This window comes from Elephantulus edwardii, unplaced genomic scaffold (assembly GCF_000299155.1).
Source record: "Elephantulus edwardii isolate Elephantulus edwardi_28Jun2011 unplaced genomic scaffold, EleEdw1.0 scaffold00162, whole genome shotgun sequence".
Lineage (NCBI taxonomy): Eukaryota > Metazoa > Chordata > Mammalia > Macroscelidea > Macroscelididae > Elephantulus > Elephantulus edwardii.
Genome location: NW_006399912.1, coordinates 45420 through 63708, shown reverse-complemented (window position 1 = coordinate 63708; position 18289 = coordinate 45420). Strand labels below are relative to the sequence as shown.

Below are 18289 nucleotides of genomic sequence, written 5' to 3'. Positions count from 1 at the left end.
ATTCCTTAATGTTAGAAAAACAGGCCCGCATCACTCACCCCATCCCACCTGGTTCACCAGACGGGCGCCACATGGCTGATGCACATAGCTTTGTCTCTTGTTGGGCTGGGCCCTGGAAATACAGAGAAAAGAAAAGGGGGGGGAAAAAAAAAAGAAAATCCCATTATTTTTGTTTGTGGATTTGTTGTTGTTGTTAGGTTTTTTTTGGGGGGGGTGGGCAGGTAGTGATCCAGAAACTGGGGGGGGGGGTTCTTGGAGGCCATCATCTGAGGATGACTGTGGAATAAATCACCTTGTTGATTTCCTCCCCACCCCCTCCTTCACAGAAACCAGAGCTATAAATAGAACTGTGGTCACCATGGGGCCCGGGCAGAGGGCAGCCCCACCACAAGATGGCTGGAGAGGAGGGACCCGGCACAAGATCTCACCCTCTGGGAAGGCTCTCAGGGTGGGGGTTTTCCTAACTGGTGTTTGAGGAGGAACGTCCTTCTAGCACATGACCTCTCTGGGCTTCAGTTTCCTCTTCTGTCAAATGGACAGGTGGACAAGCAATAGGCTCGACCATCTGAAATGGCTGATACTCTAGTGTTTCTGATCCTCAGAAAAGGCGATTTCATTCCTACAGTGGACAGATATTTTTTTTAAGTGAACTGGGGGAGGGGGAAGTGAGGGCGATGGGGTAAAATGTGCAACAGCGAATGAATGAAAATCTAGTCTGAAAAATGTTCATTAATAGCACAATGAAAATAAAATTTTATTTAAAAAAAAAGAAAGGGGATTTCATATGGGTCAATCTAACAGCATCAACTTGGAAGATTGTTCAAAGGACTCAGTGACATACTGTAAGGGCTTTATGCTGTGAATGTTCAGCATGGAAGAGCCCTTGTATTTTAATACACAGTTTAGATAGCATGTCTACTCATTCACCATGGACTGCCAAAAGGACAAATGTGTCCTGGAGAAGGTGCAGCCTTAGGATGCTCCTTAGAGGCAAGGATGGTGAAACTTGGTCTCACCTACTTTGGACATATTTTTAGGAGAAGGACATCATGCTTGGGCAGCAGAAGAGGAAGCTCCTCAATGAGATGGATTGGTACCGTGACTGTCAACGGGCTCCAGGACATTGGTGATGATGAGGGTGACACAGGATAGGCCAAGTTTGGCTGAATTATTCACAGGGTCACTGAGCTGTAGTCGACTCGATGACACCTAACAGCAACCACCACCACCACCAATTTACCACCAGTGAGAACAATGATATGAAATATTACCAGATCTTTCTTCATTCTGAGAGCCATTTTCATTTACTGAACAGGCACTGTGGGGGGCAGTGGGTGTTCAGTGGTAGAATTCTCAGCTCTGGTGCAGGAGACCCAGGTTTGAACTCCCAGCCAACGTACCTCCTGTGTAGCTTCCACTCATCTGTCGGTTGAGGATTGTGTGGTGCTTCCGGAGTCAGAGAGACTAGGAGGAAAAGCCTGGCAATGGGTTTCTGACAACCAGTCAGTGAAAAATCCAATGGATTACAGCGGTCCAGTCTGCAAGTCATTGTGAGGCTGGTGCAAGACAGGGCAGTGTCCTGTTGCCTGGTGGGTGGGGTTCTCATGAGTCAGAAGTCAGCTTGATGGCTGACAACAGCTATGTGCTGTGTTAAGTCTATAGCACCAGCTGGGATTCCCTCGCACGTGCCGCCAGGTGCTCAACTCTTGTGCGCAGGAAGCCCAGATGCCTGCACCGTCTCATTACGGTTCTGGGCTTGTTCTAAGCATCCTTGCTGGGAAGGCGTATGGTTAATTATGAGTTTATACTCCTCCATCCTACTGAGGTGGGAAGCAATCCAATATGAGGGCAACTGATTTTTGAAACAAAGTATCAATGTCTTAAGTGTCACTTCTGTATCTACTCTACATAGATTAGAACTGCAGTTCTAATACAAAGGTCCTTTGGAATTTTGTTTCCCAGAGAGTTCACAGTCCTTGCAACAAGCATGCTATCTGGCTCCTCATGGAGGACTTGAGGAAGACAGAACAAAGGACAGAGCCCTGAGGTAGACTATTCAAGACTGCTCAACTGGTTGGCCTGAATGTTGATATTTAGGATATCAGACTTCACTGAGGCTTTGCCACATTTTAGCTATGTGACCTCTGGGTAAATCATTCCATCTCTCTGACCTTGAATTCCCTCATCTGAACAGTAAGAATGATAGTAACATTACCTCATTAGAATCAGTGCACTCAAATTCCACAGAACAGCAAACAACAAATGCTGCCAAGGTTGTGGAGAAACTGGAACCCTCATTCACTGTTGGTGGGAGTGTAAAATGGTGCAACCATTATGGAAGGCAGTATGGCACTTTCTCAAAAAACTGGAAATAGAAATACCATTTGATCCAGCAATTCCACTCCTGGGAATATACCCTAAAGAAGCCAGAACTACCACCCAAGCAGATATATGCACATCCTTGTTTACTGCTGCTTTGTGCACAATAGCAAAGAGGTGGAAAAAACCCAAATTCCTTTGAACAAATGAAAAGAGAAGCTCTGGTATGTTCACACAATGGAATATTGTGTTGCATTAAAAAACAAGGAACTCTTGAAATATTATACAAAATGGGTGACTCTGGAGGACATTATGCTGAGTGAAATATCTTAGTCACAAAAGGACAAATACTGCACAGTGCCACTGTTGTAAAAAGGGACTAACATTGGGGTTAGGGGGAACCTAAGAAAAAAGGGGATAAATAATGTATACTGCATTAAAACAATGAGGGAGAGAACTGTTTAAAAGGAGTATGTGATTAGGTATTATTTTCATGACAAGATTCTAGAAAAAGAAATGCACAGTAAAGTGGACTGTGGACCTGATGGGCAGGGGATTGTATAGCAATGAAAGAATTTTTTTTTCCTTTTCAAAGAGAAAAGCTAACTTGGGGGAGGGGTGGGCAGGGAGGAAAATGTGCAACAATGAATGAATGAGGAAAAAAAATTAAATGGGAAGAATATGCTGTAAAATATTTTAAAAAAAGAATCCGTGCAATCTGACAACAGAACCAGATCCTGCCTGGCTTGCGCCATCCTCACAATCCTTGCTACGTTTGAACCCACTGTTGGAACCACTGAGCCAATCCATCTCCTTGAGAGTCTTTTTCGATGACTCCAATTCACTAATCCTGCTGTGCTTCGCCAGGAACTGAGACCTCCTGTTATCAAGTCCAAAGTATGTGAGCCAAAGTCTTACCATTCTCAGTTCTAAGTAGTGTTCTCGCTATACTTCATCCAAGGCTAGTTTATTTGTTAATTCTCCTGGCAGCCCATTATATAGTCAATATTCTTTGCTAATACCATAATTCAAAGGTATAATTTTTTTTGTTTGGTCTTTCTTATTGTCCAGCTTTCATGTGCATACGAGATGACTGAAAAGCCTATGACTTGAGTTAGACAGACCTTAAAGCTCAAAGACACATGTTTGCTTTTCAATACTTGAAAAAGACATCTTTTACAATAATTGGTGGCTATCCTTGAGAAGAATGGGAATCCTAGAACACTTGATTGTGCTTATGTGAAACCTATACTGGGCCAGGAAGCAATCATTAGAACAGAGCAAAGAAATGCTAAATGGCTCCATTTTAATATTATACTTTGGACATGTTACGAGGAGGGGCCAGTCACTGAAGAGGGACGTCATGCTTGAGAGGGTGGAGGGACAGCACAAGAGAGGAAGATCCTCGATGAGATGGATTGATTCAGTGACTGGGAAAATGGGGGTAGGTGTGCCAGAGACAATAAGATTGGCACAGGATAGAGTGGGGTTTAGGGCTGTTGTACATAGGGTCGCTAAGAGTCACAGACAACTTGATGGCACATAACAACACCACCATAACATTTAATACATGAAGTTTATATAATTTTTATATTTCAATATAATATTTACTTTTGGTTTTTTATTTAGCATTTATTACTTTATTAATCTGTCATAGAAGATTTAATTTTTAAAAAACAAGTAGTTATATTTAATATAATGAATTTTATTCATTTGATTTGTCATTATTAATATAAATTTAATGTTATTTAATATTTTCTTTTCTTGTCACAAAATATTTAATTTTCATTTTCTTTTACTGTGTAACAATAAGAGTTTTAATTTTAAATTAAAAAAGAAAAAGAGATCTTTTGCAACAGGTTTGTTGGATGTAATAATTTGATTTTTTTTTTTAACTCCTATTCTCATGGATGTTGATTGTGGATCCAGGTAAAATGAAATCTTTTTAGAGGTAAGACAACTTCTTATCTTTGCTCCATTCATCGTGTTGTTTATTTCTCCAGTTATGAGCATTTTTGTTTTCTTCATGTTGAGGTATAACTGAGACTGAAAGCATCATTAATAAATATTTCTGTGTCATCAGTAAGTGTGTCAGGTCTTCTTCACTTTCAGCAAGCAAGGTTGTGTCATCAGCACAGTGCAGGTTGTTAACAAGTATCCCTCCAATCCTGAAGCCACATTCTTCTTCATATAGTCCAGTTTCTCTATTTGCTCAACACAGTGATTAAATAAATATGTTGAAAAGACACAGCTCTGACTGACACACCCTTTTCCTGATTTTAAACCACATTGTATCCCCTTGTTTTGGTCAAATGACTACCTATTAGACCACGTTCACATTCTACAGGAGCTCAATTTAGTGTTCCGGAATGTCTCTTTTTCACAATATGTTATGATTCACATAGTCAAATGCATTTGCATTGTCAATAAAACGCAGTTAAAAACATCCTTCCAGCATTCTCTGCCTCCAGTCAAGATCCATTTGACATCATTAATTAAATGTCTTGTTTTGTCTATCGGTATTTTTAAATTCTTTTTAGTAAAATTTTGCTTGTGTATGATAGCAATAATTTTGTTCGATCATTTCTGTATCCTGTTGGATCATATGCTTTGGAATAAGCACAAATGGACTTCTTCCAGTCAGTCAGGCAACTCTCAACCAAATTTCTTGACATAGATGAGTGAATGCTTCCAGCTCTGCACATATTTGTTGTAATTAGTATCAGTTAGTATTCCATCAACTCCTGCAGCTTTAGTTTTGGCCAATACCTTCAGTAAGCTTGGACTTTTCCCTTCAGTACCATGAGTTCTTGGTCATATGCTAGCTCTAGCTCTTGAAATGGTTGTATAGCAACAATTTTTGGTACAGTAACTCTTTCAGTATATTCCTTCCATCTTCTTTTGATGATTCTTGGATAATTCAGTATTTTGCCCATAGAATCCAACACTGATTGATCGCAGTTCAAGGCTTGATCTTGTGCCGCCTTCAATCTCTCAGCTTGAGAAATGTCAAGGGTGTCCCTCCCGTTGCCTTTCTCTCTCCAGGTCCTCTGCACGCTTCATCATTATGCTTTGCTCTGTCTTCTCAAGCTGCATCTTGGAATTCTTCTGTTCAGCTCTTTTAGGCCATCATTTCTTCTATTTTGTTTAGCTATTCTACGTTCAAGAGTAAGTTTCAGAATCTGTTCTGACATCTGTTTTGATCCTTTTTCTCTCTCTCCTTCCTTCTTTCCTCCCTTTTTTTTTAAATGACCTTTTGCCCTTTTCATGTAGAATGTCCTTGCACAACTCTTCTGGTCTTCTGCCATTAGCATTCATTGTGTCAAACTTCTATCATATCTAAAATCAGGTGCCACAGAATCATAGGATGGGTTACCTAGGAGACCATTTATACAGTGTGCTCTTGGTAATGCCCACCCCCCCAAAACAAGACAAAACATTAAACCAATAAAAAACACTGTGCTCAAGTTGATTTCAACTCAGGGCAACCCCTCCATCAGGTTTTTGAGGCTTTTATAGGAGGAAATTTCCCATCTTCCTCCCATGAAGCAGCTGGTAGGTTTGATCTGCTGAGCTTTCTGTTAATAGCCCAACACATTATGGTCTATCCTACCAGGGCGATGCCCAGTAAATGCTTAGCATGTGTCCAGAGGACTGTGGTTTTCCAACAACAGATCTTAGAGAGCTAAGCAGTGGAATGCCCCTGGGGCAGCAATTTGGCCAAGACAGGGGTGCAGCAAGGTTATCCCTCAAGGACAAAGCCCCTGGAACCCCTAGCTACCTGGTTTCATGGGGGCTCTCCTTAGCTGGTCACGGGTGGGGAAGTGGCCGCTGTGGACCCCTGCTCCTGGCAAAACTGGCTGAGGCTCTTTCCACTGAAGGGTTTCAGCTCCTGCTGAGTCTCAGGTTCCTTCTCACTGGCCTGTATTTCTTTCAAGCTGCTCTTTATGCTCATTATCCAGGACTCCCTGGGTGTCAAGTGACAGGAACACAGCTCCGACAAGTATAAGCAAAAAGAGAAAGCTGTGGTGCACGTCAGAGTGAAGTTCAAAGTGCGTTCCAGGCTGGGCTTCACGTTACCAGGTTAATCCTAGGAGGTTCTCTGATGCGTCCAGCCTAGGTCATGTGCCTAACCTGCGTGGTGGTGTGGGGAACTCCAGCCAGGTCCAGTCCATGCTCGCCCACCCTCAAGGGCAGGGCAGTCCCTAATGCAGAGCAGGACATTGTCCTACAGAACTCCAAGCTCAAACCCATTGCTGTTGAGTTAATTTCACTTTCTGGCCACTAAGCCTTTGCACTTGTTCCCTGCACCTCCTGACACTGCATCAGCTCAGGTCTGTGTTGGCACAATCCAGGCACCAAGTATAGAAAAAGGAGTAGATTCTTGTCAACAGACAAACTTGGCTGTGAACCCTAGCTTTGCCCCAGCCATGCTGTGTGACCTAGGCAAATAACTATACCTCTCTGAACCCCACTTTTGCACCCAACCATGCCTTGTCCCAATGAGGTGGTGGCAAGGATTTAAACAAGACACTGTGGGTAAGTTGGGGCTTAAGACTTTGTACAGAAGGGGCACCCCAACTGTGTCAGGAGTGATGAGGGTCTGGTTGCAGACACCCCATCTGGGAAAAGTTAGGCCCACAGGCTCCATTTGGATCTTCCTGTGAGCTGTGAATCTGGGACTATGCTGCTTCAATCCTTAACTCTTCTCCTGTTAAGAAATGGGCAAACATCTACTTCCAGGAGCAGTTGCTTGGATTATGTGACACACACAGAGGTCAGTTTCCAGGGCAGTTAATGTATGCTTGCAGGACTTTCCATTGTCTGTTCCCTCTGCCCAAGATGCCCTTCCTTCCTTTGCACTCATTCTTGGAGACTCTGGTAGCCACCCCTCCAGGGGCCCTGCCTCAGACCTCCATCCTCCTCACCACAAAGCAGCCAGCTACCTGTCAAGACCTGGAACAGGTAAGAGTACCTGTGCCAGCATCCTTTTCCATCTAACATTTACACTGCTGTTCCCTCAGGGCTTGGCACCCAGGGAGCATGGAGTAACTGTTTGTGGAATGAATGCATGACCTCCGATTTGTTAGAAGATCCTTTCACTCTGGCCCACATCCCCCACCGCAGTGGTACGAATCTCTGGCCCCGTGTCTTTTGGTGCCCAGCACCCACTAGCAGGAGGGTGCCTTTGGGTAGGGGAGGAAGTCCAAGTGGCAGCTATAAGCCCAGGCGGCTGATTTCTAAGAAACCAGCTGAGGGACAGGAAGGCTGGGCCAAGGGACACGCCTGGCTTTTGCTTTCACTTTTCTGGGCTGGCACAGAGCAGGCGCCTCTGGGTCTTGGCGGGGTGGGATGTGGGGTAGGGGGGGCAATTAGGGAAGGGAGTCCCTTGATCAAGAATGCAGCCTCCACCTCAGGTCAAGGACAAGGCTCTGAGCCACAGAGACTCTGCCTGGTCCACCACACCCCTAGGCCTGCAACTTGGAGGTAGGGGACATCTGGGCCTCCTCTGCTTCCCCTTCATGGACTTATTGGTCCTTTTATATACACCATCATCGTTCATTCAGTGCCCCCAGCCTAGTCCCACGCATCTTTTCTTTAGTTCTTCAGTTTTCTGCTTCTCTTTTCCTCTATACACTTCCCTCTCCTGCTCTCATCCCTCCCTGCCTCTCAGTGTCTGTCTCTGAGCCCTCCTCTCCATTGAGAAGTCTGTTTCTCTGTCTCACTGTCTTTTTCTTTCATTCATCTAGTGTTTTCCAAATGCCGTCATTTGTCTATGACAATTCTTACTATTTTTAAAAATCCATTACTCTTCTCCCAACCCTATGAAGTTTTTGGTTGTTTTCATTCAAACATCTGTTTTAGTTTTGCTTCGGGCAGTAACACTGTTAGGTGCCATATCTGAACCAACTCACAGCTGATGACCCTCCAGTGAGTTTTCAGAGGCTATAATTCAAGTGGGAAGAGGATGCCCATGATTCTCCCCCAGAGCAGCTTGTGGATTCAAACTTTCTGTCTTGGGGTTGGCAGGATAACTCCTTAGCCCCTAGGCCACCAGAACTCTCTCCAAACAATAACAGCCATAAAAAGCAGGCTCGATGTGATAATGTTCCCCTAATGCACATGAAAATAAATATATAGCCTTTCAGAGACCGCTTCTGGATAGTTGATAACATATTCCTAGATGCCAGGGTGACGGTCCTGCATCCAATCTGAGGACTGCAGTGAAAATTGTCTCCTTTGCCTGGACAGCCCTCTTTTTCATCATTTATCACCACTATTCCTTTAGTGTCCCAAGTTCACTTAGTGACTTATCAGTACTTGACGTGATACTGTTATTCCATTTACAGAGCACTTTCTTCTTCCCAGAAATTCTTATAAGCATGTTATCAGCATTAGCATATTTTCTTGCTCCACCTGGTGGAGCAGTGGTTAAGTGCTCAGCTGCTAATGACAAGGTTGGCAGTTCGAGCCCATCCAGCAACCCCATGGTGGAACAGACCTGCCAATCTGCTTCCCTAAAGATAACACCTGCAGGTTATATATTTATAACCTATATATTTATTTTCATGTGCATTAGGGGAAACATATAGGGTCAGTCTATTCTGTCATATAGAGTTGTTAGGAGTCAGAATCAACTCGACATGCACAACGGCTAAGTCCTGGAGATCTGTAACAATAATGATGTATACTTCACTAGGACACTGGGACCTGCCTATATCAATGAAGCCTGCCCCCACTCTCCCACTCACCTGGATGGGGAGAGACACAGCCCCCTCCACTCCCCTTGGGCTGTGGTAGTTTCACTTTGACCCACCTTCTGGGAACTGTGGCCCTTCCTGTCACTGGGCTCATGTGGAGGGGACTCGGCCAAAGGTGAGATGAATGGCACCGGGGAGCTGGGGACCAAGTCAGCCGTATCAGGGTTTCATTTTCAGTGGCCCAAGCTAGGGTTGGGGGGAAAGGGCAGGGCTCCCCATCCGGGGCCCAGCTTACCCTAGGGACAGTGTGTACCTCTCACTCTGTACTTCAGTTTATAATCACTTCCTTTAAATCCTCCATATCCTGTGCACTCTGGATGCTTGCCCATTGCACTGATGAAGGAACTGGGGTTTAGAGTTGGGGAGAAGACTGCTTGTTTTGTCATACAGCAGCCAAGCTAAGTTAGGTGCCCTGCTAAGTAGGACATAGGATCCGGCTTTCTATAATATATAGATCCTACTCACCTATCTACCCTAGCAATCTCCTAGTCTTTCTGTTTAAGCCAAGGAGAAACTCTAATTTTGGGTCAATGTTTTAAATGCTCAACACTGGCTTCTCTTTTATTCTCTCTCTCTCTCTCTCTGTGAGTGTGTGTGTGTGTGTGAACTAGATACAAAACAAACCCTCTGCTGAGAGCAGAGCTAGGCCAATATCTAAGCTAGAACTTAATATACTGTTTGAATTTCACTGCATTTTTTAATGGTTACCACTTTGTGGCTGGTGATTCTGACTTTCCATGTATGGTAATGCCCTTTTCCTTTAAAAGACATTTATGTAAGGAAACCAAGTAATTTAAATTGAAGAAAATATCCACTATCAGAACAGCTGGAATTTTGATAGATCTTAAAAAGTGGAGCTCAAATGACTAATGCTTTGCCACTCTCAGCCTGGGATTTCAAATAAGGGAGTAACTCCACAGGCAGACCACCTACGTTCAACTCTTGCCCCCACCTCTGCCTTAAATTTGCTGTGTGACCCTAGGAATTCTATTTAACTTTTCTGTGACTCCTTTCCTGATCTGTAAAAGGAGAATAATAACAATAATAATTGGCCCTACCCTATATGGTTCTTGTGAGGCTTAAATGGGATGTTGTTTTTGTGTTGTGTACCATAAAGTCAGAACTGATTCATAGCTTACCTTCCAGTGGATTTTCAGAAGTGAAACATCACACGTGAGGAGATTGTCCATCTAGAAAGAGAACCCATGGAAGATTCAAACCACACACCTTTGGGTTGGCTGAGCAACTCTTTACCACTAAGCCACTAGAGTTCCTTTTAAATGAGATGTTGTTGTTGATGATGATTGCTGTTGAGTCAAGCATGACTCATAGCAACCCTATGAACAAAAGGCCTGAAGCCTTTCTATAACTATGATAACTTATCAAAATTCCTAGAGTTTCCGGAGGCATGTTGTTTAGGAAGTGGATGCACCTCCTGCTTTAAATGAGATATTATGTGCAAACTGGATTCCCTAGATGGTATAAACTACATTCTAGACTGCTTGCCAACCAAGAGGTTAGTGCTTTGGGTCCACTTAAAAGAATCTTGGAAAAATGGACTGGCCACCTGAAAAATCAGCTACTGAATCTCTTATGGAGCACAGTTTTATTCAGACACAAGCTCAGTCACTATGAGTCAATGGTGACTTAAGGTAGTGGTTCTGGATGCTTTAATCACTTAGAAGATGGATGAGCTGATAGCTACCATTGATATCTGTAAATGCCAAGCTGACAACAGGATTCAGTCTGTCTGACTTCAGGGCAGGGTTGATTCGATGACTTCTGGATGCAAAGCAATAATTATTATGGCTCTTTCATTTGGGTAACGACCAATTTTCTTTCCACTTAGATGAAATCATTTGATTCTTAAGTAAGCCATCTCTCTGAAACAGGGAAGTACGACTGAGAATGATTTTGTGAATGAGATCACTAAGGCTGCACAATTGACAGGACTTGAATCCAGGTCCTTTCTCCTCCATGTGCTGCCTCTCACAGTGAGATATCTGTAGGGAGGAGCCCTCAGAGGGACGATTTGCCCAAATCTTGTCTGTTCCACTCCTTCACCTTGCTTTTGGTTGTCCCTCTAGGATGTACTCAGGTGTGGGAGGAGGCAGTCTCTAGGTACAGATCCTTACAGGTCCTCAGGTGGAGTTCTAAGTGTTGTCCTTCCAGCTTTGCTCAGGAGCCAGCTTTCTAGCTGATACTTCCCTGTCCCTGCTCACGCTCCTTTACATCACAGCCCCCTCTAGCTGCCAGGGCTCCTGCTTCCCAGGGCCACTCTCCAGGTCCCCTTCTGGGCAAGCCAACCTGGGCATTCTCCAAGACCGAATTGTATTGCAGCCTTTCAGATAAGCCAGCGCCTCTCCCAGCTTCCCAGTTTATCCTACGGGAAAGGGCAGGCTGGGCAAGATGCCCTGATTCCTGGCTGGCTCTGTGGCTTTGAACAGCCTTTAGACTGTAAACTCATTGGCACGGCAGCATGCAAGATCATGCTAGGTGCCAGTTGTACCTAGGATAAAGCTCTAGGTCTGCCATTCACAGAATACTGGGGAGTCAATTCTTTCACCTTTCTGAGCCTTAGTTTACTTAAGAGGCAGCCTGGACAAAATACCTAGTGCTCTGTAAGTAACGTTATTTTAAAACCGCAGTAATGCTAGAGTCATCAACAAGTCGAGAGGGCAGTGCCAATTATTGGACATCTATGCCATGTTAAGGGGCCTGGGTGGTGTAAATGGTTTGTTTTCAGCTACTTACCCAAAAGGGCTGTTGGAATCCCAGCAACACCTCGGAAGAAATCGAGAAAATCCCATGGAGTTCCGTTGTTTTGCAGCACAGGGGATTACCACGAGTGTGAATCAAACAAATTGACAATGGTTTGGATGCTTTTAAATTTTGTTTCTGTCCCGTTAAGCATTTTAGCTGAGTTCTATGGGATGTGTTCCCCATTTCCACGGGAGGAAAAGAGACTCAAGAACTAAAAGGGCGGAGTTACTGGGCTGCAAGGATCTGTGTGGACTGGAACAGGATGGCAATTCCTGCTTATGATGGCTTTGAACTGGCATGCCCCTGAGTGACCTCTTTTGGGTCTGGGGGTCTTTCAACAGCCACGGGGGTTAAGACCTCGTGGTGGGTGATGAGGGTTGGGGGAGACAAAGCCCACAAAATATGCTGAGTCGGGCCAGCCAATCTGAGCTCACGCGACGTGGAGGCTGTCGGGGAGGGCGCCGTCGCAGTGACGTCATCAGCGCGTGCGGCACGTGGCGCCCCCGCGCGGGGTTCTGAAGCTGGTGACGCCTCCTGCACGGGACGTCGCTGTAACTGTCACATTACTCGTCAACCCGCTGGGAACCACCACTCAGGGGGCACGACACGAAGGGACAGCACGTATGAAGGTCCAGTGGCCCGAGGAGGTGTGGTGAGTACTGAGGCCAGACCCGAGGGCTGGGACCACTTGAAGGCCTCGTGGATCCCGTGGGGAGGTGGGTCTCCTCCCGAGAGAAGTGAGGCGACGTTGAAAGGCTAGGCTAGGGCTTGGCGATGCGGTCTTTGCAATGATGGTGGCAGGGAGGAGCTTGGATTGCGAGCTCACACGTGTGAACTCTAGAATCCGTTTTCCCCGGTGGATCTGTGAAATCCTAGGGTAATGATCAGACTTAAGGATTTGACATCATTGAATTTTGCTTTGGCCAGAAATGTAAAAAACCTGTAAAGAACGTCCGGAAGCCCTGGGATGGGAGTGAGGTCTTTGAGTGTTGGTAACGGAAAGGCAGGTGAGGGGCAGTCCTCAGGTGAAGAGGTTATAAAGCAGATATCCACGTGTCATTGGTCACATCTGCCTCCTTTCAGATCCTATGTGACCTTCCTTGCCATCCTTCTGCCCTCCCTGCCTTGGTGACCACTGGCTAAGGAGCCATCATGCCTGGGGAACCTAGTTAGACCTGAGCTTGAAGGGCAAGTTCTATATAGCACGTCTGTCAGTGCCTGTACCAAGACGGACCTCTCCTATATGGTCCACACTCTCCCTGCATCTCACTATGGCAGGTCCCATGGCTGTCCCTGCCTTGCTGTTGGCCATGACTGGCTGGGACACACTGCTCCCCACCCCCATTTTAACATCACCTCATTGGTGGCAAAACAGAACCAACTCTTAGTTGATCCTTCAGCAGGTTTCCAGAGGCTGTAAATTGCATGAGAGAAGACTCCCTAGCTGGTGGCTTCCAACTTTAGGACAGCATCTCTATCCACTGGGCCACCAGGGTTCCCTACACAAGTAAAAAGGCAGGAAACCAAAGCCCACCTTACCAAGCCTTCTGCCATCACCCCCCCCCCCAGTAGCCACTAGTATCTCATTAGCACATAAATTAGTTTAAGTCACCCTCTAGGACTCAAATCCCACTTCAGATCCACTCTTTTCAGGTTGGCCTACAACACTTGCTCTGGCCTCACCTATGCTCCCAGCCCGCTTAGCCACTCTTGCTTGCTTAGCAAGCCCTAGTGAATGGGCTGAACTCCCTCCCACCTTACTGCTCCCCTTTGCCTAGAATTAAATACTTGGTGGGAGTATTGACCATGGCTTTTGACCTTGAGCACCTGGGTGAGCTTCCATCTCCTTATCTCCAAAATAAGGATCATCTCTTCCTCCTTCTGGCTGGCACACAGACCTCAAGACTGCACACCTCTGCTGCCCTGGCTCTCCCACTCACAGCGGTGGGGGGGCACCCTAGCCACACTTGGGCCCCCACCCCCAGCCCTTGCACATACAAACCCTCCTCTCACTTTTCATTCTTATAAATTGACGTCAGCACTGCTGAATCATGAAGCTGAGGTTTGCGAGAGATAGAGAATCTGCACACCCGGGAAGCCACATGCCACCCCCAGCCCAGCCCTTTCCTCTGCAGTGGCGCCTGTGCTACTAGGCTGTACAGACTTGAGACCCCTTGAGCCTGGAGTGTACGCAGGCTTGGAAGTCACTGCAACTCGTTAGTATAGAGGTTTAAAGAGAATGCAGAGGGGCCAGCTGTAGGAGATGTGGTCAGCAGGCCTTCAGCTGTGCTCCCTCCTGGTTTTATAAGGGTATCCAGCTAGTGTATCCTGTACTTGGAGAACAATCACAGATCTTCTGTACATTTTTCTAGAAGGAGCAAAACAATCCTTAATACACTGTAAACCACCTCCTATTTTTTTCTCCCTTTGGTGAATTCATCACTTTTTATGAGAGGCCATGTTTCCTCATCTGTGAAAACAGGAGATAAATCAGAGGTCTGGACTGCAGGTTAAATGCTTTAATACAGGTAACTGGGGCACTGTGTTGCCAACACATAGGTAGATAGGTTGATTCCATCAGCTGGTCCAAGGGAGAACAAAGGATAATCTCCCATGCCCAGCAGTGCACTTCGATGCTGGTGGCACAGTGGTTACATGTTTGGCTGCTAACATAAGGTCAATCATTTGACCCCACCCTCCCTGGAAAGATGTGGAAATCTACTTCTATAAGGGTACACATCCTTGGAAACCCACACTGTCCTCTCAGATTCCTGAGTTGGAATCGACTAGGGCACTTGGAAATGTCTAGAAGTGTTAGCTGCTGCTAAGATTGTCAGCTGTTGGGCCCTCATGGTGACTGTGTTGCCCAGTGGTACAGGTTCTGGAGTGGTCATATCCTGAGTCTGATAATCTGGCTTTACCATAGGCTTTGCTTTGTCTGTGTGCCTCGTACCTCTGTCTGTAAAATCACACACCTGCTGTGGCTGTCATAACCCGATTCCCAAGACCTGCCTTTTTGGAGCCCTACATTTCTCAGGACACTGCCCAAGGGGAAGGCAATAGACAAAGTCAGACCAAGGACAAGATTGAATGCATCCACCACAGCAGAGAACAAAGGGGATGAGGTCCTTTAAAAGGGAGGGGGGAAAGCAGCCACTCTTTTAGAGGCCCAGAGATAAGATGTCACCTCCCTCCCTCCCACTCCACCTTATTAAAGGATGAAATCGCCAAAGCTCTCAGAGATCCTAAATCTCTTCAGGCCATCCTTAACCTTGAGGCCTAGAGCCTATTTAATCCGGGAGACAAGCCTGGGCTTGCCAGCTCTCCAACCATCAAGTTAATTTTATGCTGCACTTCTAAGTCTGAAAGGTGTTTTTAAATATTAGGACACTCCATTATAAACGTGTCCAAAGCTGCAGAGGGCCATTTTAACTTCTAAAAATGAAGTGCAATGTCCGCCAGGCTGCTTAACCCCAAACCTGAAAATGACTCAACCCACTGTGTACAGCAGGGCAGCCTGCAAATTCCCAGCACAGCCCATCTGTCAGGCTGGCCGCTGGAAAACCTGTGCCGGAGCACTTTCTGGCGCTCTGGGCCAGCTCCACCGGCAGCCTGGAGCAGCCTTCCCCAGCGCCAGAGAACGTCACCTCCTCCCACAGCTAGCCCATTTTCCAGGTAGAAGCTGAGGCCCAGAGAGGCAAAGGGAATTGCCCAGAGCTACCACCAGCAGCACTCTCTTGTCACCACAGACCACAGAGTCTCCTTCTGGCTCCCAGTCACCAAAAAGTATGAGACAGAACAGGGTGGGAAGAAGAAAGTCAAACTCAGCCAAGCATCCCTATCCCATTTGAAATTTGTCCCTAGAGACCAGTTTCAGAGGGTGCCACGCCTTCCAATCATCAAGTCCCCACCCTCTTCCTGGAAGTTGTTGAGGCCATAAAGCAAAAGCGTTTCCTCTGTCATCCATTTCAAAGAGATTCAAAGAGATTCTTGGTGGACAGCCAAAAGAGCCCAAGTGCCTTCTTCTGACACAGGAATGGTCACAGGGAAGCTATTTATCTGCGCCTTGGTTTTCTCTTCTGTACAATGGGCATAAAAACCAGTGCCTGATAGAGGTGCACCTATGGGTTTAAGTAAATTAAAGCATGTAAAATGCACAACAGGGCCCGGCATACTAAGGTCCCAGCATGAGCAGACACTTTCCCCAGATGATAAAAGGAGACCAGTATTCCTTGCCCCCCCTCCCAGAGTTGTGGGGAGAACCTGGCAAGGTCCAGCCACAAAATGCTTGTGACAGTCCATCACCAGCCCAGCCCATTGTCCCTCCCTCCTTCCAGAACCCAGGAAAACCTGACACCAAAGGATATGCACTAGAAACTGTTTTTCTTTAAAAAAACTTTCATAATAAAGTTTATTACCTAAACTGGTTGTAAAAAATATAAAATAGGATTCTGCACAGCAGAAAAATCAAGCCAGAGACCCTCCCCAAACCCCTGGTTTGTGCAAAGATACTGGGTTATATGTAAACATGAAGAGGTAGGAGATGGGAGTTAAGGTTCTGGCCCCACATACAGTTAAGCTGCTGCAGCAACCAGGGGACCAGAGGGAGCACCAGGAGGGGATTAGCCCCCCAACAAGTGGGGAGGGGACTGTAGCCTCGACTCCAAAGAGCGGGTGGCACCTCACCCTCCACACCCGCTCCCTCCAGCCCAGGCGGGGAGGACACTCATGTGGTTCCAGGCAAATAATAATAATAATAGGAAATAACAGCAAGGCGCCTCAGTTAATGCTGCGTGCTCGGCGGGCGCAGCCGGTCAGATCTGGAAGGGGAAGGAGCTCAAGTAGTCGCGGAGGACCGGGTTGAGGGGGATGCGCGCCAGGTTCTCGCGGCCCACGGTGGCCACGATGCGCTGGCGGCACAGCTCCTGCAGCGGCCGCACGCGGCGCTGGCGCAGCGGGGCCCCCAGCATGCGGCGCGGCGCCGCCACGTAGTGCTCCAGCAGCTCGAAGAGGCAGTCGAAGCTCTCACGGCTGCCGTCCAGGTGGAAGCGGCCTGCCTGGAAATGCACGCGGATACTCGTAGGGCCCGAGGCCATCTTCACGCTGAGGGCGAAGAAGCAGTTCCGCTGGCGGCTGTCGCGCACCAGGAAGGTTCCTACGGGTTCAGCGCGCAGCCGCTCGTGCGCCCCGTGCACACTCAAAGGTCCCCAGTAGAAGCCGCTGGCGTCGAGGAGCGCGCTGGCCCGGGTGATGCGCCGGTAATCGGCGTGCGAGCGAAACGTGCGGAAGTGTGTGTCGCCTGGGGCCGGGGACGGGACCGGAGCCGGGGCCAGGGCCGCTGGGCAGGGCCGCGCGCGCGCCGGGACCACGGGCGTGGAAGAGGAGGAGGTGGAGGAAGGCTCTGGCCGCCGTCGGGGCTCTGCTGTCGTGGAGATTGCATTGTCGGCTGCCACCTGGTTGTGTGCTACCATCCTACACGCAGGGCCAGCCGGAGAGGTGGGCCATAGCGTCCGGGGGTGCGCTGATGGAGGAGACAGGCAATGAGCGGGAGCGGCTGGCAAGTGAGGGGCCACGAGACACCTGGGAAGGGGCTAGGGCTTTCCTCCTAATAGACCCTAAGGAACCGAGGTAGGTTCCAAGTCTCCGCGGTTCCCCGGAGCCCCAGTGGGCTCATTAAAAAATTGGGCTTCCAGTACCCCGGAGCACTTTCAGGCGGGGTGGTAGCGCAGCGAGGGCGGAGCCCCGGCGCTGAGTCGAAGCAGGGGGTGTGGAGAGGGGTGCTGGGGAAGTCGGCTCGACTCTGGCCGCCCAGTTTTCGGCCTGCCGCCTGCTGGCCAGGGCGGGGATCGGCACCTCGCTCCGGGGATTTTGGCGAAGGCAGGAGGAAAGCCACGCTGCGGGCTGCCCCGCGCGCGCGGAGAGTGGCCTGGGTGGGGCCAGCAGGGGCTGGGGGGCGTGGTGGCCGCGACCCCACAGAGCAGCTTTCGAGGCCGGGCCGGCAGCCCGCTCACCTGAGGTCCTTTCCTTTCCTCCCCCTGTCCCTTGCCCAGTGGCCGGCTCACCTGGCGGCGGGGCGCGGGGCGCCGCGGGCGGGGCGGCGGGGGGCTCCGGGGCGGCTCTCGCGCATGCTCCGGGGCGAGGAGCCGTGCAGCTGCCACGGCCGCAGCTCGCTCTGCTCCGCGCCCGAGTGGGGCCCCATCCTTTTAAATGGCTCGGAGGCCCCGCCCCTCCTGGCTCCACCCCTTAGAGACCCTGCTCCCCGCAGCACTTTCGGTTTCTCTTTCAGCGGTGGCGCTTGGCTAATAAAACCCTGGCTGGGTTTCGGATCTTGAACCCGGGAACCTTCGGAGAGCCCCGGCCCCTCTTAGTGCTTGACATGTCTTGCACCCGGGCTCGGATCCTTCCACCGTGCGTCCGCGCCCTCTCCTAAACCTTGTGATCACTTC

General features: G+C 48.1%; 1 protein-coding gene across 1 annotated transcript; it reads right to left on the bottom strand.

The window, feature by feature from the left end:
- Nucleotides 1–16232: 16232 nt before the first annotated feature.
- Nucleotides 16233–17993, bottom strand: SOCS1 (suppressor of cytokine signaling 1). Its single transcript, XM_006895208.1, has 2 exons — nt 17906–17993; nt 16233–17364 (listed from the first exon to the last, which is right to left on the bottom strand). The coding sequence occupies exon 2, from the start codon at nt 17312–17314 to the stop codon at nt 16658–16660; it is 657 nt and encodes a 218-aa protein (XP_006895270.1). The 5' UTR covers nt 17315–17364; nt 17906–17993; the 3' UTR covers nt 16233–16657.
- Between the last annotated feature and the right edge of the window lie 296 nt (nt 17994–18289).

Bases quoted from the DNA above. Each gene is read 5' to 3' on its own strand.
- SOCS1 (XM_006895208.1), bottom strand. From the start codon at position 17,314: ATGGTAGCACACAACCAGGTGGCAGCCGACAATGCAATCTCCACGACA.